The following is a 20,509-nucleotide window of genomic DNA, read 5'->3' as shown; positions in this document are numbered from 1 at the left end:
AGAGGGATTGAGTTCCGGAGCCATGAGGTCATGTTGCAGTTGTACAAAACTCTAGTACGGCCGCATTTGGAGTATTGCGTACAGTTCTGGTCGCCTCATTATAGGAAGGACGTGGAAGCTTTGGAACGGGTGCAGAGGAGATTTACCAGGATGTTGCCTGGTATGGAGGGAAAATCTTATGAGGAAAGGCTGATGGACTTGAGGTTGTTTTCGTTAGAGAGAAGGTTAAGAGGTGACTTAATAGAGGCATACAAAATGATCAGAGGGTTAGATAGGGTGGACAGCGAGAGCCTTCTCCCGCGGATGGAGGTGGCTAGCACGAGGGGACATAGCCTTAAATTGAGGGGTAATAGATATAGGACAGAGGTCAGAGGTGGGTTTTTTACGCAAAGAGTGGTGAGGCCGTGGAATGCCCTACCTGCAACAGTAGTGAACTCGCCAACATTGAGGGCATTTAAAAATTTATTGGATAAGCATATGGATGATAAGGGCATAGTGTAGGTTAGATGGCCTTTAGATTTTTTCCATGTCGGTGCAACATCGAGGGCCGAAGGGCCTGTACTGCGCTGTATCGTTCTATGTTCTATGAATTGTGCACGTGTTTTGCGCGGGACCGTGCTGCCTCGTTCCCGAGCTTGTCTCCACTCTCAATGCGATGTGGGGGAGCGGAGCAAGGGAAGTGAGGGTGAGAAAAACGGACAAGGGCCAGTAAGACAAAAGTAAAACAGGGCCAGAGCTGGGCAAGTACTGCGAGGGGGCCACCGTGCTAGCGAGGAGGGCCAACACTGGAGAGCAGGAAGGAGGGCCACAGCGCGCCACTCAGCGGAGGGAGTGCCTGGCACGGGAGGGGGGATCACAGGGTGGGGATAGAGGGACAGGGACTAGGGGATGGGGCGAGGAATCGGGGTGGGGGGGGGGTGAAGAGCGCAGAACAAAAGAGAAGCAAAGGGAAAGGGGAGGTAGAGAAGCAGTACAGACACAGGACTCAGCAAGCATGGAGCAGGGTGAGGAACCAAGATGGTGCCGCAAACAGCCACTCGGGAGGACTTGAGGGTGAAGGGAAACCCCAGTGCAGGGGCACATCCACGTGGCGTACACATAGCTGGCGGCCATGATGGATGCCCCCTGGACAAAGGCAAACCCTCGAGCGCTGGGCCCGACCTCGTGGGGAGAGCGGCGTCCGTGGCCATTTTGGACGGCCACCTAACAAACGGATGCGTCCACCAGGTAACTATGGGTGATCCTGCAGGACCCGGGGGTGGGTCAGAAACCCCCCACCGGGATTGTTGCCTGGAATGTAAGGGGACTCAACGGCCCAGGAAAAGATCCAGAGTCTTCGGCCACCTAAAAGCAGACATAATCTATCTACAAGAGACGCACCTGAGGGAGAAGGACCGACTGCTGGTAAGGAAGGGGTGGGTGGGACAGACCTGCCACTCATGCTACGCGACGAGGGCTTGGGGGGGGGGGGGGGGGGGGGGGGGAGATAGCAATATTAATTAGCAAGAGGATGAGGTTTGTGGGGGGGCAGTACATCATGGTCAGCGGTGTCCTGGAAGGGGCACTGGAGGCTGGACACGGACCTCCTGGTCGACAAGGTCTGCTGTCAAAAACATTGCAAGCCAGAGTAAGAACCAAAAGGGGGAGGTCTCACACTCCACATTCTGGGAGGCACTGAAGGCCGTGATTAGAGGAGAGATCAGAGCCTACAAGGCAAGCAGAGATAGGGAGAGTGTGGCCAGGTACTCCATTCTGGAAGTCGACAGAAAATACTCCGAGGCCCTGACCGTAGAGCTGCTGGCGGAGAAGAAAAAGCTGCAAATGGACTTTAACCTGCTATCCACTAGAAAAGCAGGAGACCTTCTACGAATATGGAGACATGGCTGGCCACCTACTGGCTCACCAGCTGAGAAAGCAGGCAGCCACGAGGGATATAGCGCAGGTAAAGGACAGCAGAGGCAGACTGGTAACATAACCAAAGAAGGTCAAACGGGCATTTGAGACCTTCTACCAGGGACTGTACACCTCCGAGCCCCTCAATGGAAATAGTTCCTAGACAGTCTGGAACTACCAGTTGTGGGGGAAGACAGACGCAGGGAGCAGAAAGCGCCAATAGACCGGGGAAATCATGGAGAACATCAGTTTCATGCAGGCGGGGAAGGCACCGGGACCCGACGGACTTCTACAAAACATTTGCACCAGTCCTGGCCCCACACCTAAGGGACATGTTCGTGGACTCACTGGCAGGGGGTACCCTGCCCCCCATGCTGGCGCAGGCCACAATTTCACTGATATTCAAAAGAGATAATGACCTGACGGAATGTGGATCATACAGACCTATTTCACTGCTGAACGTGGATGTGAAAATACTTGCACAAGGTCCTGGCTAAAAGGCTGGAGGGCTGTGTATCAGAGGTAGTTGCAGAGGACCAAACGGGCTTTGTCAAGGGTAGGCAGCTCACAGCGAACATCAGGCGGTTGCTGAATGTAATAATGACACCCCCCCCCCCTCTCCCGGGGAAAGAACACCAGAAGTGATTGTCTCCCTGGACGCAGAAAAGGCTTTCGACAGAGTCGAATGAAACTACTTCCTCGAGGTACTGGAATGGTTTGGGCTAGGTGCGGGGTTCACCGCCTGGGTGAGGCTCCTGTACAACGCTCCCAAAGCGAGTGTCTGAACTACCACCAGCAGCTCTGAATATTTCCAGCTACAGAGAGAAAGAAGACAGGGCTGCCCCCTGTCCCCACTCTTGTTCGCGCTAGCGATCGAACCCCTGGCAATAGCCCTGCAGGACTCGAAAAGCTGGAAGGGAATCCGGAGAGAAGACAGAGAGCACAGAGTTTCACTCTTTTATAGATGATCTGCTGCTCTACGTCTTGAAGCCACAGGAGGGACTGAAGGCAATACTGCAAATACTGAGAGAGTTTGGAACCTTCTCGGGCTACAAACTTAACCTGGGCAAATGCGAGGCATTCCCACTGAACCCAGAAAGGGGAGGGACAGAGCTGGAGGGCTCCTGTTTAAAACGGCCCAAAACAGATTCCGTTACCTGAAGATCCAGATAGCCAGAGACTGGACACAGATCCACAAGTGGAACCTGGTCAGCCTAGTGGAGGAAGTAAGAAAAGCCCTTCAAAGGTGGGGCTCACTCCCACTCTCCCTGGCTGGGGGAGTGCAGACAATCAAGATGAACGTACTGCCAAGGTTCCTCTTCTTGTTTAGATCCATACCGATCTTCATCCCCAAGGTATTTTTCCAAAATGTAGACAGTCTAAGCGTGGCGTTGTGTGTGTGTGTGTGTGTGTGGGTGGGTGGGGGGGGGGGGGGGGGGGGGGGGGGGGGTCCAGAACCCAAGCATTCCCAAACTGCAAAGAAGGAAAATCAAAGGGGGCTTGGCCGTACCAAACCTACAATACTGCCACTGGCCAGCAACGGCAGAGTGAGGGGATGAGTACAAGAACACAACACTGATGGGGTACGAATGGAAGAGGCATCCTGTAAAGGAACGACCGTCTGGGCCCTGGCTACAGCAGCACCCCCATCCTCCTCAGCAAGACATACAACGAGCACAGTGGTCGTTGCCATGCTGAGATCATGGATGTGGACCCAGTTGAGACAACACTTCTGGATAATTAAAAAGTCCTCCATGGCTCCCCCATCTGCGGCAATCACAGATTTCCCCCCAGCCATGTTAGATACAGTCTTCAAAAGATGGGACGGGGGCACACTGAGGTTGGGAACTTCTACATGGGGAGCAGACTGGCGATACTGGATGAACTGACGAGGAAGTAAAAACTAGCAAAAGGACAGGAAATGAGACACCTCCAAATAAAACTCTTCCTCCACAAAGACAATAGGGTACCCCGGGGCCCCAGAAACCACACTAACAGAGGACCTGATAGGCACAAGCAGCGAGAAAGGGGGGGGGGGGGGGGGGGGCTATGTGGGAAAATATACGGACAGCTACTGGACACAGCTCAAACACCACTGGATGAAACCAGGCATAAATGGGAGGACGAACTGGGGACATGGGTAGGATGGGGACTGGAGCGAAGCACTGAGCGAACTCCACCTCCTCCTGCGCAAGGCTAAGCCTAATGTAGCTCAAACTGGTGCACAGAGCGCACCTGACCAGAACCCTAATGAGAAGGTTCTTCCCGGAGGTGGAGGATAAATGTGAACAGTGCCAGAGGGGCCCGGCCAACCACACCCACATGTTTTGGGCTTGTCCCAGACTTGCTGGACAGCCTTCTCCAAGGCAATGTCCAAGGTTGTGGGGGTGAGGGCAAAGCCATGCCCAATAGTGGCAATCTTCAGGCTATTGGAGCAGCCAGAGCTACATATGGGGAAGGGGGCTAATGCCCTTGCTTTCGCTTCCCTAATCGCAAGCTGGAGAATCCTGCTCGGCTGGCAATCGGCAGCACCACACAAAGCTGCAGACCGGCTCACTGACCTCTCGGAATTTCTCCACCTGGAGAAGATTAAGTATGCCATCCGAGGGTCAGAGGAAGGCTTCCTGGATACTTGGGGGCAGTTTGTCGGCCTATTGCAAAAGCTGTTCGAGGCCAACAGCGAGATGGAAGGTAAGAATAAAAATCCAAGATAGATGAGGAGCCAAAGGACTGCGCAATCGGTGGGGGGGAACGACAATGGGGAAGGGGGGTGGGGTGAACAACTACAGACCAATCCAGAGGGCAGCGAAATGTACATAGTTAAATGAATGACAAAATAAACCTCTGTACAATAAAATAAATTAGTGCGGGCAAGATAAATGTAGATATACAACTTTTTATAAATGAGAAATACCAGTAAAAATATTTTTTTTAAAAAACATGATTGTTAAAATTGCTACCAAGTGACTTTTGGGAGTGCAACATATTATTTCCTATTGTATTCATCACGTACTTTTTAGATCATCTCATTGTCCATGTGTAAAGAAAGTGAAGAAATTTCAATTGCTTCCTAAACACTACACTAGTTAATTGTCCTGTAGTGCCTTTTTTCAAACAGTGATCGAACCTGCCCTGCATCTCAGATTATGGGACCTGTCGATGCCCAAGGAGGTATAACCCAACAGAATTCAATTTTTGTTTTAACCCATCCTCATAAAATCAACTAGAATAACTAGAATAAGGGGCAGCACGGTAGCATGGTGGTTAGCATAAATGCTTCACAGCTCCAGGGTCCCAGGTTCGATTCCCGGCTGGGTCACTGTCTGTGCGGAGTCTGCACGTCCTCCCCGTGTGTGCGTGGGTTTCCTCCAGGTGCTCCGGTTTCCTCCCACAGTCCAAAGATGTGCGGGTTAGGTGGATTGGCCATGCTAAATTGCCCGTAGTGTCCTAAAAAGTAAGGTTAAGGGGGGGGTTATTGGGTTACGGGTATAGGGTGGATACGTGGGTTTGAGTAGGGTGATCATGGCTTGGCACAACATCGAGGGCCGAAGGGCCTGTTCTGTGCTGTACTGTTCTATGTTCTAACTATTACATAACACCCAATTCAGCACCAGAATTAGACAACTGCTGTTACACTACCTCAAGAGTTTATATCCATTAAGTAGTTAGGATATACAAATGAGGAAAGCCCTAGGTTAGAGCCAAAATAAGATGGTTGATCTCTGGTGAGGTATCAGCAAGCTCACCATCGATTGTATCATTACCAGGCTAGAGATTTGGGGTGCGTGGGGGTGAGTGGGAGGAAATCAGTGAAGAATCTCACTCCCCAGTATTTGGTAACTCTTGCTGGAAGTTTTCATGTGCAAATATCAGGCCAACATTGAGGTTTGACTTGTGTCTTAGCCTATTGCCACTTACTGACAAATCTCAGATAAATACTGGTCATTTAGGTGAAATACTGAAAGGTACACAGTGCATGGGGAAATATATCTGAAACTAAAAACCCTGGATTCCATTTCCAGTGGATAATATTCAAATATGAGTGTGTCAAATTCTCAGATTTGAAGAGAGTCTCTTGTCCTTAAAATGCCCCTCTGTAAAATGGGCAGCTGCTTAGAACATCTAAAATGCAACAAGCAGTATCTATTTCTATTAACATCAATTTCAAGTTGTCAGTTATATAGTATTTTAAATCTTCTGTTCATTTCAGACTGAAACAATTGTATTAAGTATCACTGACAATTTAATGAACTTTAATCTTTCTTCACAATGATTATCACATTTTACGGCAATTAAACAGATTACTTAGAATCAAATTGGGTGGCTTCTGTGAATTATAGAATTGAAATACCAATCTCTTTGTTGTGGAATCTCTGCCACTTAATACTAACCCACAGACAGTGGATTTTTAAAACTAACCTTGCTCCAATTAAACTTTAGAACCATAATTAAATAAAACTAAAACATAGTTTTAACAAGATGGACATTGCTCATCCCATCTATGGCTCGTGGAGATTTGACTTGGGTTGGGTTGAAACAATCAGCAGTCGAGAGAAACAAATGGGGTAGTGTTATTGAGCAGCAAAATGATTACAAAAATCAGAAATAGGATTGTGTTGGCGGAGATAGTGGTCAGTCATTCTACGTTGACAACTCCTTCAAGGTGTTAATAATTGGGGAATATTAAGATTTTAAAAAATGAAATGAGGATAAAATAAAATAGGGAAATTATAAGGGAAGTTGTTTGAAGGGGGCTTTTGATAGGTGAATTAGCATACCAGTGAGAAAAGCAAGTATTACCTACGTGACATGGGGAAAAACAATGGGGTATAGAAGAAAGTGGAGGGATAAGGGAATTGGCACTTATATGCAAAACAGTCGGGTCCACAGGGTGGGTAACATCAAAGGGAAAGAATGATATATCCATAGCACGATAACTGGAGAAACGGGTTCAGTCGAGGCAGCCATCATCGCAGCCACACCCAGCTGTAGAAAACGGTCTCCCGTGAAAACAAGTTGGAATATATATAAATGACTTAGAAAAAAATGTAGCGGGTCTGATTAGTAAGTTTACGGATGATACTAAGATTGCAGGAGTTGCAGATAGTGATGAAGATTGTCAGAGAATACATCAGGATATAGATAGATGGCAAAATTGGGCAGAGAAATGGCAGACGGAATTTAACCCGGACAAACGCGAGGTGATGCATTTTGGTAGATCCAATTCAGGTGGGAGCTACAAAATAAATGGCGGAACCATCAGGAGCAAAGAGAGACAGAGATCTGGGTGTGCAGGTCCACAGATCCTTAAAAGTGGCAGCACAGGTGGAAATGGTGGTCAAGAAAGCATATGGCATGCTTTCTTTCATAGGATGGGGTGTTGAGTATAAATGCTCGAAAATTATGTTACAATTATATAGAACGTTGGTTAGACGTCATTTGGAATACTGGATTGTATTTTGATTGTCACATGTACCATGGTACAGTGAAAAGTATTTTTCTGAGAGCAGCTCAACAGATCATTAAGTACATGAAAAGAATAGGAAATAAATGGAAATACATAATAGGGTAACACAAGGTACACAATGCAACTACATAACACCGGCATCAGATGAAGCATACAGGGGTGTAGTTTTAATGAGGTCAGGCCATAAGACGGTCGTTTAGGAGTCTGGCAACAGCGGGGAAGAAGCTGTTTTTGAGTCTGTTCGTGCGTGTTCTCAGACTTTTTAACCTCCTGCCCGATGGAAAAAGTTGGAAGAGTGAGTAAGCCAAGTGGGAGGTGTCTTTATTATGCTACCCACTTTCCCAGGCAGCGGGCGGTGTACTGTGTCCAATTCTGGTCACTGCACTACCAGAAGGACATGGAGGCTTTGGAGAGGGTACAGAAAAGGTTTACCAGGATGTTGCCTGGTATGAAGGGTATTGGGCCTCACTTGGAGGACTTTTCATCCATATGTAAGGAATAAAACAATGTATCAGATATATCAACCAATGTGTACATTGGGAAATATGTAAGAAGTATGTAGGCAGACCGGATATCGAAACCAAAAAGCAGAGACTTCAAAAAAAGACAGGGAGAGGTCAGGTGTGCGACGTAGCCTTGAGAACTTTGTGCTTTGTCCCTTTTTGTGATGAAAATAAACAGGAGCAATTGGTTTTAATTTTTCTGGCTGACAGTTCTATACTTTTCATGTACTTAATGATCTGTTGAGCTGCTCTCAGAAAAATACTTTTCACTGTACCATGGTACATGTGACAATCAAAATCCAATCCAGTATTCCAAATGTCGGGCATATTAGCTATGAGGAGAGATTGAATAAACTGGGATTGTTCTCCCTAGAGAGACGGAGGCTGAGGGGTGATCTGAGAGAAGTTTATAAAATTATTGGGGTATAGATATGGTGAACAGTAGGAGGCCTTTTCCCAGGGCGGAAATGACAATTACAAGGGGACACAAGTTCAAAGTGAGGGGGAAAGGTTCAGTGGAGATGTGCGGGGATAGTTTTTTTTTTTACACAGAGGGTGGTGGTGGCCTGGAATGCACTGCCAAGTGAGGTGGTTGAGGCAGATACATTAGTGACCTTTAAGACTTATCTGGATTAGCACATGAACAAACGGGGTATAAAACGGTACAGGCGGTTGGTCTAGATAGGACACGTGATCGGCGCAGACTTGGAGGGCCAAAGGGCCTGTTCCTGTGCTGTATTGTTCTTTGTTCTAAAGGGGCAGCCAGTTAAAAACCAAAACTCAAACTAAGATGATTACACCTTCGCTGAAACTGAAGCCGGTTTTCCCAAACGTGGACAAATAACCTGTGCATGGTGATAATCTGCTGGATTTAGATCACAAAAGTTACATAATAAGGAATGTTGTTTGGGAACAAGGGGCGTCTCAGAAGTCAGAAAACAGAGAACGGAGGTAGTTAGGAAAAAGCAGTAACTTCATGTACAGCCTGTACAGCCATCTGTGTAGTTAAGTGTACTGTTGTAGTGTATTTATAGCCCTCCTGCCGTATGTTCTTTATTAATTGATCACAAAACGACTGGACTATTCCTCCCTGGTTTACATATCTTTTCTCACAGTATACCAATTTGAAAATATACACCACTAAGAACCAGTGTTCCAAGTTACCCTTATGGGTTGTGGATACCCTCGCATTTAACATCAGCGGGGTTTTTGACACAAAGAACAGGTTTGAAAAAATCTGCTTGATATCAGGCGGGAGGAGACAAGTTGTTTCTTAGCATGCTTTGTTCAGACCTCACTTGGAGGACTTTTCATCCATATGTAAGGAATAAAACAATGTATCAGATATATCAACCAATGTGTACATTGGGAAATATGTAAGAAGTATATAGGCAGACCGGATATCGAAACCAAAAAGCAGAGACTTCCAAACACAAAAAAAGACAGGGAGAGGTCAGGTGTGCGACGTAGCCTTGAGAACTTTGTGCTTTGTCCCTTTTTGTGATGAAAATAAACAGGAGCAATTGGTTTTAATTTTTCTGGCTGACAGTTCTATACTGGATCACTAGTGCAGTAGAGCTATTCTATTTGCCTCTTCAATAACCTCGCTGCACTGGTTTGAATCTTCGGAGAATCACTGACTACCCCTTTTATTTGTTATGGCAAGGAGGATAGTCTTACCCGGAAGCATGTTTAGCTTCCTCCACTTTTGGGTTCCCCATTTTTAGCCTCCTAATTTATGCAAACTGTTGTAATGATTCAGATAAGGGCAACCACCTCAAAATATATGGTTTCAGTGTTTGCACCGGACAGTTCTCATTAGTGTATATATGTACAAATTCTATATATTGTTACAAGTAGGAGATATTAGGAAATTAAGTCCAGAAATGGGATCGAAGACGTAGCAGGCAATTTAGGGGTTAAACAGGCTGAGGGAAAAACAGATAGCATGGAGTCAGAGGGATACACCTGAGTTACATCGTCCCATTATGACTTAAAACTCATTAGTGGGACTACACAGGATGCCCCTGTTCAGCAAGGTCCAGATCCATTGTCCTTCGGGACACTCCTGTCTCACCGGCAATTAGCCCATTACAGTCTCTCCCACCCTTTCTCATCAGACTGGAAATTAGTGGTTTGGCATGCCTTTAAGTCATGCAACATAGCTTTAATTTATATTAATAATGAACCAATCAACTGGGATATTTAATGAACTCTTTATTATATATTCATGACGACACACTTCATTGATTTTCCTTTCTTGATGCTTACAGACATCACATGGCTCTGTTGTTTAGCTATCTCCTGTTCTGACCTGGTTATTGTTCTTGTTGCACTCTATCTATTTGCAGAAAATTATAAAATTAAAGAATTTTAAAAATGCAAACCAAAAAAATTAAATACACCAAGGATACAAGAAAAATAAAAGAGGGCATGTGATGTGGATGGACTGTTATCGGCAAATCAAGGGGAAAGAATTCTCACAGCGATATGCAAGATTATTTGTTCCCTAGCTTTCTGCTATTTTGGTAACATATTCCAGAAATGGAGTTGAAACTAAAAAAATGTTTAGCTATTTTTAACAATAAGCCCTGTGTTGATCAACAAAAGCATTGATAAGCCTGAACTCAGTACAAAACAAAACTAAGCTGTGTCAGAAGCATTTGGAAACTGTACTGCTGATGTTGAACAAACAAACATTGAATTCACTTGGAATTTTATGAACTGCACAAAGGCTCTCGGCTTACACAAACTGATAACAAAACACATTCTCCAAGCTTTCTTTACTCAGTAACTGCTAGTTAGTTTTGAGGGCCCCTATTCCTACACTTTGTTCTCCATCCTATTATAGCATCAAAGAGAAATAGTGATACCTTAATCAATTTCAACATTGCAATGTTATTAAGATCTTCTGTTAATATTGTAAAATGAAGATCAAAGCAGTTTATAGCCATGATTTAAATATGGGTTGATATTTTAGACTTGTAACTACTCCCATTAATGTCCTATTCTTCAGTAACATTTATTATACAAAGCTGATGAAAGTTTTAGCTATGGAGTGTTTTTTTTAATTCAAAACTGTCAATGATCACAAGAATACAGGTTGTCAAGTGAGCTGCAGCATCAATATATGACATTCAACATATCTATGACAACAATTAAACACCAACTTTAATTTACATTTCGTCAACTGCGAATATACATTTCAGTCCATGACAGTGGTAATATAAAGGGACTGAAAAACATCAATCAGAAAGGTTAAGGTCAAGCTGTTTAGAATTATCAGACTCTGGTTGGTCTTGAAATGATTTTTCCAAAAAGTATTTTTTTTTTTTTATTGTACAGCTTTTGCTAGAGTAGCTAACAATTTACATGATTTCAACATACTGATCAAGACGATGAAGTAACTGCCATAATTATTTCAGACTGAATCAGAAAGTGGATTACCAGCATTCTGGAATTGATTTCCCTCTCATTATGTTGACCTTGTCACAGAACCTATGGAATGGACCCAGAAAGTACACTGCTTGGCACGAGTTCCAGGTTCAAGTCATCTGAAAAGGCCCAGCATTCTCTCGTCACATGCCTACTCCCTTGGCAGGGAACTGCACCCAGAATCTGGAGTGGAGAATCAAAATTTGCCCAGGCCCAGATCCACTGTAGTGTCTAGATACACTTGGTAGGCCACTAACTTTTTAAAGTCATACCAGGCTATTGCCAACTTCTGGCATCCAAGTTCAGTATATATTTGTAACAGTAAGAGATGGCTGAACACCTTAAGTCTTCCTACCTATTTTACTAGTTCGTCAACCTCAGGGGGCTCAGGAAGGACCTAAATAATGTAGAGGACCTAAAGAGGTAGAGACAAAAGACTCAGTCTCTATCCCCTTTCTCTTCTCCTTTGTGCCTGGATAGCTGCACACAAAGTTATATTTCCCAGTCAGTCTCTAGTATAACATTTTCTCTTTTAGAATTGTTGATTAGCAATAATCCAAAAGTAAGATTACCCAACTAAAAATAATAAATGGAAATGAGATATCACAAGACAGCACTCATGAGCAGGAACTGTGATAACTTTCCCACCTGAGGGTGGGAGGCCACCGTTTATTGCACAACACCATAGTTCAAATTAACTTACTTCGCACTGGCTGTCCTCATCTGTATGGCTCAGCAGCCCGCTAGATACTAGCTTGCGCCATTAGAAAAGCACAGTGCAATGTTATTTATGTAGACAACATTGACCCTTTTCACAAACCTAAATGCTTAGGGATTGCACACAAACAAGTAAAGCTCTTACTTGCTCCAAATATCTGAGTCAAAATGCTTTTCTGATGGCTGCAATCTATGTTGTATGGAGTTTCACTTGCTTTGTTCGGTCGGTATAGTAGGCGGCCATCTTTAGGGTTCCTCAATAACAATTCTGCTAATTTTCTGCTTCGCCCACGGATTGCTATGTGAAGCGGAGTGTCTCCCTTCTGAAACCATAAACAATGAAAACTTTAGAAAAAATATTTCCCAGTCCAATCATATTGTGCCTTGCTCACCAGAATTCATTATATCTATCAATTAGTATCAATATTTAATGTAAAAATTAAGGTTTCATAGTATATTGATTAAAATTTACTTAATGGTAACAAAATTGTGATATTTTAAAAACAGATATACAACATAAAATAATTTCTGCAGAATAAAATATTCATAGAATAGAATAGAGAATCACATAGTGAATTTATTTACACCCGCACATGTGGAAATGGGTATTGGGAAAAGAACAATCTCCCAGCATCTTGTCTGTGTATTGATTGATAATTCGCATGAAGTGCAGTTTCTTAGAGCACCTGTGCAGGTTGTGGACCATCTTACATTCCAGCTTGGTGCCGCAGAATTCCTGAACCTGGGCCTTCCCGCGAGACTGGAACTTTTTCCACAATGGACTGCTTGCTCCTTCGCTGTCATCATGCTTAACAGCTCCAGGATTTCCTGACTTATCTTCTTGCTCTACCTCTTCTTGGTGTATTTGTATCCAGTACTCAGCACTGGATTCTCCTCAGAGATGCTAGTCCAGAATGCTGACAGCCTCATGGACTTGCGACAGGTTTTTAATGTGCTGTCACAGGTGAGACACAGATGTTCAGTCTCTTCATTTGGAGTCAGCTGTAAGGTAATAATTGACTCTGGGGTCTCAAACTCAAAGGGATCTTTCACCCACGTCTTCGCTTTCAAAATCTGAAACTTCACATCTCTGGAAAGTAGCAACAAAAACTGTTGATCAGCATAGCTAGGTGCGTCTGAATAAGGCTTTCCAGTCCACTGGCAATTCCTTACTAACATGTTTTCTTCCATGTGTCGTAGCAGTGTGGGAACATGTAGTTTGGCTTTGAACTCGCATTTGTCAAACTTTCAATTACTTTTGGAAAGCATCTATATCTTCACAGTGCCAAAAGCAATCATCATCCTTCCCTTGCAATTTGAGGTTTGGTTTGTTTAGAATGGAAATGATGTCTGCAAGGTAAGACACAGTTAGCATCAAAGTTTCATCGCCAAACAAATCAGCCAGAGGGGGCGATTTCTCAAGGAAGAAAGCATGTATTTCATACCTCTGTTCAGAAATTCTGTGAAGCAACCAACCCCTTTACAGCCAACTGTGTGGAACAATAAATGTGTGTGTGCCTCACAGTGAATAAAACAATGATTCCAAACAATGTCCTGACCAGCTGCCTCTTAATTCTTATTATAATTCTGCTGCTTTTCCCAGTCAAGTTGGCTGCCCCGTTGCTTATGATTTCTCGGAAATAAACACAGCCGAGCCCGCACTTTCTAACCAAGTAACTATTTAACGCTTCAAGAATCTGTGCGCCAGTCAAGCTGGTTGATAATGTCAGGCAACACAGCAAATCCTCAACAAATTCATTGTGCCAAACATACCTAATGTAAACTAACAAGGTTGCACAAACTGAAATATCTGAACTTTGAACCACTTGTATTGAGAACTCCTGCGCTGAATTAAAACAAGAAAAAAGTCAGGCATCTAAATTCTCGTCAATATTACAAATTCAGCGAGCCACTGTGCTGTCACTAAGTGGGATGCATTTCAGTTTTCAGCTGACCTCTCATTTAGGATGGGGGAACATGTCTAATGCTGCAGTGTGGGGCATTTTTCCTTTAGCTACACGGTAAGCTACCATGTAAGAGGCGAATTGCACTATGTCATTCAATGTTATATTTCTTCTAAGGGCTTCAGCTGATGATTTAGGTTCTCTCTCCACCCTTTGAAAAAATATCAAAAGGTTTGTCCTCAAACTTAGTCTTCAAACTCTCATTTACAGTACTTCCCTGCATATAACACACATGGGCGCATCGAGATTTGCATTGGCACAATTAGCAAAGCCATACCTCAACAAATTATCTTTATACTGCTTTGGCCCAGATTTAGATTTTTTCTTTGTTGGCTGGTCACCAGAGAACACGAGCACATAATTGTCTTGCCGTGGACTCTCCTGACAGCTGTCCCCAGCTGATGCAGTTGAGAGATTCTGGCCAGGAGGTACAGTGCCTGTTTGTGTCTCTGGCCGCCGCTTCTTTATAACAACATGATCCATCTTCACTGATCTGTTACCTTGCTTGCAGCCAGAAAATGGAGGAAGCTCTTCTTTTTGATATTGCCCCAAGTATATGTGCTGGGTGCATAACCTGCTCACTGCTGCAAGGCTGCATCTTTCGCATTTAAAAGCCGGTCGTGACCGGCATTCAGGATCATTACGGGAACACTGCGACTGATCGCTCCGCAATTCTCCCGACACCCACCCGCGACTCGAAACCCGCACTTTGAAAGAGCACAGTTGCACATATTTAATCATAGTTTGCCACTCCCAAAATATCGTTCAAATTTCCACAGAATAATCCACACATTAAACTATCAATTGCATAAACTATCAACTGCACAAAACACAAAGTCAGGATCATGAAGAAATATAAAACAGTGCAGCTATCTGACAATGGTGGAAAAAATTCATGGCAGTTTGTTAAAAATAGGCATGTTGTAAAAGTTAGGAAACTATGCCAGACAAATTCTCACAACAAACTAAGATACCAACTTGATAATGACGAAATCTCAATTGTGCTTTTTCTTCTATTAAAATTAGCATACCAAATGTACACAAATAAGCAGCACAAAATAAACACATTTCAATTTTTAAAAAAGGTAGTTAAGACGAAGACCTAAATTTCCAAGGAGCCTGCAGCAACTCGATAACTATGTGGAGTAGGGTTTTTATGCTTTGGCCAAAGGTCCTCCTGGTTCCATTGGAACATCCGTGGTAGGGAAATTTACCCAAAAATGGATGCCCATGATAATATCAGTAGCTAGGTTGGGGTCAGGGGAGGAAATACTAGCCTAGATCAGGGCCAAATGTTGGCAGGCTTGCATTAAGTGTTCTGCTGCATAAGGAAATTGACATTTTGATGCTCCCCAACTCTCAAGTAATGTCCGCCAGCTTTGTGTGAGTTAACTCTATGCCGGGGAGACTTGAATTGCAGTAATTCCGCAGTGCAGCATCTAGTCAGTCCCATCTTTTTCAATTACAAGAGTAAAACAAGGCAGAAACGGGAACTGCCCACCTCCATTTCTTCAGAAAATCCCATGTCGCACAACTGAAGTCTTATTGCAAAATTCAGTTCATTATTCCTCCCCAAATAATATTCAAATGTGCCCAAAACTGAAGTAAATTCAGCATCCTGATTCCTATCTAAGTCCCATAATTTGCATCTGTTGAAAATAAAAGAAAGCGCACCATGGAATGTCAATTCTGATTGAGTGCAAAGTATGTACCCTATTTAATTCCAAGCTTTACACACTCCCCTTGGGAAAGAAAAGTTACATTCAGAGTGAGACATGAAGTATGAGTTTGGGAGCTGGGATTTGAAGCTAGGTGGGAATTTGAGGCCGGGTGGGAGGTGGTGCTTTTTATCCCTCAACTTGTTACACTCAAATTTCCAGTGAGTGCCCTTGCCCTGCTGCAGGTGGCTACAAGTGAGAGCTGGATTGGTGAGCAGCAGGTAAGGTAGGTACGTCCTTCATATCGGGAGCAGAACTGAGCGGGAGAAATCCAGAGTTCAGTCTGGGAAGGTAAGTGGTTCTCGGTGTCTGTCTCTCTCTGCTTTCAAATTGTGGGGAGAAAACTGAGCAGTGACATTGCAGTAAAGCTGTGACCTGATTGGCTGGTAGGAATCAGTGTTAAATGTAAAGAAAAAAAATTAATCAAAATTAATTAATTATCGAAAGGAGTAACTAAACCAGTTAGCATTTAATTTTATAGTAGAAATCTAGCGCCAGAGACCATATAGTTAATTGTAACTTAATCTAATAACAATTTAACAAGTATTTATTTTAAATTCATTAACTAGTGCTTAAATGTCACTCAGTGGGGTGCAGTGTTCTGTGAGGTGTGGGAGATCCGTGATGCTTCTAACGTTCAGGTCGACTACATCTGCAGGAACTGTAACCAATGGCAGCTCCTCACGGACCGCATGGTTAGGTTGGAGCAGCAGTTGGATGCACTTAGGAGCATGCAGATGGCAGAAAGCGTCATAGATAGGAGTTATAGAGACGTGGTCACACCCAATGTGACCGCCAGAAAGGGCAGGCAGTCAGTGCAGGAACCTCCTGTGGCTGTCCCCCTCTCTAACAAGTGTACCGTTTTGGATACTGGGGGGGGGGGCAGCCTATCGGGGGAAAACAGAAGCAGCCAGAACAGTGGCACCACAATTGGCTCTGTTGCTCAGCAGGTGAGGGCAAAGTACAGGAGAGCAATAGTTATAGGGGACTCCCTAGAATACAGGACCAGGGATGTACTTCTGAGGCTGGGCTCTGGTCAGACCCCATTTGGGGTATTGTGAACAGTTTTGGGACCCATATCCAAGGAAGGATGTGCTGACCTTGGAAAGGGTCCAGAGGAGGTTCACAAGAATGATCCCTGGAATGAAGAACTTGTCATATGAGGAACGGTTGAGGACTCAGAGTCTGTACTTGTTGAAGTTTAGAAGGATGAGGGGGAATCATTGAAACTTACAGGATAGTGCGAGGCCTGGATAGAGTGGACGTGGAGAGGATGTTTCCACTTGCAGGAAAAACTAGAACCAGAGGACACAATCTCAGACTAAAGGGACAATCCTTTAAACCTGAGATGAGGAGGAATTTCTTCAGCTAGAGGGTGGTGAATCTGTGGAACACTTTACCGCAGAAGGCTGTGGAAGTCAAATCACAGTGTCTTTATGACGGAGATAGATAGGTTCTTGATTAATAGGGGGATCAAAGGTTATGGGAGAAGGCAGGAGAATAGGGATGAGAAAAATCAGCCATGACTGAATGTCAGAGCAGACTCGATGGGCCGAGTGCCCTAATTCTGCTCCTATGTGTTATGGTCTTATGGACTCTATAGTAGGGGGCACAGATAGGCGCTTCTGTGGACTTGAAAGCGACTCCAGGATGGTATGTTGCCTCCCTGGGGCCAGGGTCAAGGATGTCTCTGAACGAACACAGGACATCCTGAAGGCGGAGGTTGAACAGCCAGAAGTCGTAGTACACACAGGTAGTAATGATATAGGCAGGAAGAGCAATGAGGTCCTGCAGAAGGAGTTCAGGGAGTTAGGCAGTTGGGCAGTAAGCTAAAAAGCAGGACCTCCAGGGTTGTAATCTCAGGATTACTCCCTGTGCCACATGCCAGTGAGGTTTGAAATAGGAGGCTAGTGCAGCTAAATATGTGGCTAAACTGGTGGTGTACGAGGGAGGGTTTCAGATTTGTGAACCATTGGGATCTCTTCCGGGGCAGGTGGAACCTGTACAAGGAGGACGCGTTGCATCTAAACTGGAGGGGCATCAATATCATGGCTGGGAGGTTTGCTGGAGACATTCAGGAGGATTTAAACTAGTATGGCAGGGGGGTGGGAGCCAGAGCAATAACTGAAGGGAGAAAAATAATAAGAGAACAATAACATCACCCTGTCTGCTCAAACGCAGTGGTCTGAAGTGTATTTGTTTCAACGCCAGTATTATAGCAGGTACGGCAGATGAACTTAGAACACTTATTAGTACTTCGAACTATGATGTTGCGGCTATCATAGAAACATGGTTAAAAGAAAGGCAGTATTGGCAGCTAAATGTTGGAGGAAAGAGATGCTTCAGGAGAGATAGAGGGGGATGTAAGAGGGGTGGGGGAGTCGCATTACTGGTAAAGGAAAATATAGCCGTACTGCGGGAGGACACCTTTGGATTTGGATTTTGTTTATGGTCACGTGTACTGAGGTACAGTGAAAAGTATTTTTCTGCGAGCAGCTCAACGGATCATTAAGTACATGAAAAGAAAAGGAGATAAAAGAAAATATATAATAGGACAACACAAGGTAAACAATGTAACTACATAAACATTGGCATCAGGTGAAACATACAGGGGTGTAGTGTTGATGAGGTCAGTCCATAAGAGGGTCGTTTAGGAGTCTGGTAACAGGGGGGGGAAGAAGCTATTTTTGAGTCTGTTCGTGCGTGTTCTCAGACTTTTGTATCTCCTGCCCGATGGAAGAAGTTAGAAAAATGAGTAAGCTGGGTGGGAGGGGTCTTTGATTATGCTACCCGCTTTCCCCAGGCAGCGGGAGGTATAGATGGAGTCAATGGATGGGAGGCAGGTTCGTGTGATGGACTGGGCTGTGTTCACGACTCTCAATGACGCAATCTGGGTAGAGCTCAGGAAGGAGTCAATCGCAATGTTGGGGGTTTATTACAAGCCCCCCTACTGCCAGCGAAAGATAGAAGAGCAGATCGGTAGAGAGATTTTGGCTAGCTGCAAAAGTAACAGGGTTGTTGTGGTAGCGGATTTTAACCTCCCCAATATTCATGGGGACTCACTTGTTGCTAGGGGCTTGGATGGGGCAGAGTTTGTAAGGTGTATCCAGGAAGGCTTCTTGATGCAAGATGTAGGTAGGGATGGGGCAGTACTGGACGTGGTATTGGGGAATGAGCCTTGGCAGGTGGTGGAGGTTTCACTAGGGGAACATTTTGGGAGTTGTGACCACAATTCCGTAAGTTGGATAGGGACGAGGGTAACCATCGGGTTACGGTGCTAAACTGGGAAAAGTCAAATTACGATAACATTAGGCAGGAATTGAAGAATTTGGATTGGGTGCGGCTGTTGGAGGGTAACTCAACATCACACATGTGGGAGTCTTTCAAGCGACTGTTGAATAGGATTCAGGAAAGTCATGTTCCTGAGAGAATGAAGGATAAGTATGGGAAGTTTAGGGAGCCTTGGAAAGTGAGAGATATTGTGAAACTCATGCGAACAAAAAAAAAGGCTTTTGTACAGTCTAGAATGGTAGGGACAGCTTAAGCGGGAAATTAGGAGGGTTACGAGGGGTCATGAAAAATCCTTGGCAAGTAGGATTAAGGTGAATCCCAAAGCTTTTTATTCATATGTAAAAAGCAAGAGGATGGCCATGGAAAAGATTGGACCACTTCAGGACAGTGGGGGGAAATCTATGTGTTGGGCCAGAGGAAATGGGCGAGGTATTAAATGTGTATTTTGCATCAGTGTTTACCAAAGATAAGCACTTTGTGGAATATGATTCTTGGATAGGGTGTGTGGATAGTCTGGGTCATGTTCACATCAAAAAGTCAGAGGTTTTAGGTGTTTCACGGTAGATAAGTCTCCTGGGACTATGGGATTTACCCCAGAATACGGAGGGAAGCAAAGGAGGAAAATGCTGGGGCCTTGACTGACATATTTGTATTCCTCATTGGCTACAGGTGTGGTCTCAGAAGACTGGAGTGTTCTAATGTGGTACCGCTGTATAAGAAAGGTAGCAGGGATAATCCAGGAAACTATAGACCGGTGAGCCTCATGTCGGTAGGAAGTAAATTATTGGAGAGAATTCTCAGGTACAGGAATTATACCCATTTGGAAACAAATGGGCTCATTAGCAATAGACAGCATGGTTTTGTGAAGGGGAGGTTGTGCATCACTAACTTGATCGAATTTTTTGAGGAAATCACAAAGATGATTAATGAGGGGAGGGCAGTGGATTTTGTTTCCATGGACTCCAGTAAAACCTTTAATAAAGTGCCTCATGGCAGCTAAGACAAAAGGTGAAGTCACACGGGAGAGGCGAGGTGGCAAGATGGATACAGAACTGGCTCGGTCACGGAAGGCAGAGTAGAAGAGTGTTTTTCTGAATGGAAGGTTGTGACTAGTGGTGTTCCACAGGGGTCGGTGCTGGGGCCTCTGTCGTTTGTAGTATATATAAAAGATTTGGAGAAAAATGTAGCCGGTCTGATTGATAAGTTCGCGGATGACACCAAGGTTGATGGAGTGGCAGATAGCGTTGAGGATTGTCAGAGGATACAGAAGGACAGAGATAGGTTGGAGACTTGAAATGGCAAATGGTGTTTAACCCTGACAAATGTGAGATAATGAGGCTTTATAAGGCTCTGGTCAGACCTCAGATAATGCATTTGGCTGGTTTAGCACAGGGCTAAATAGCTGGCTTTTAGAGCAGACCAAGGCAGGCCAGCAGCGCAGGTTCAATTCCCGTACCAGCCTCCCCAAACAGGCGCCGGAATGTGGCGACTAGGGGCTTTTCACAGTAACTTCATTTGAAG

The 20,509-nt window shown here is 44.6% G+C and overlaps 1 protein-coding gene across 1 annotated transcript in view; it reads right to left on the bottom strand.

The window, feature by feature from the left end:
• Positions 1 to 20,509, bottom strand: part of kidins220b (kinase D-interacting substrate 220b) — a 241,804-nt gene that overhangs the window by 118,945 nt on the left and 102,350 nt on the right. Inside the window, 1 exon segment of the mRNA XM_038800309.1 lies at positions 12,161 to 12,338. Within this exon segment, the coding sequence (XP_038656237.1) occupies positions 12,161 to 12,338 (178 nt within the window).

Source organism: Scyliorhinus canicula, chromosome 6, assembly GCF_902713615.1.
Source record: "Scyliorhinus canicula chromosome 6, sScyCan1.1, whole genome shotgun sequence".
NCBI classification, from domain to species: Eukaryota; Metazoa; Chordata; class Chondrichthyes; order Carcharhiniformes; family Scyliorhinidae; genus Scyliorhinus; species Scyliorhinus canicula.
The sequence above is the reverse complement of the archived record's forward strand: the minus strand, read 5'-3'. Positions and strand labels throughout refer to the sequence as shown.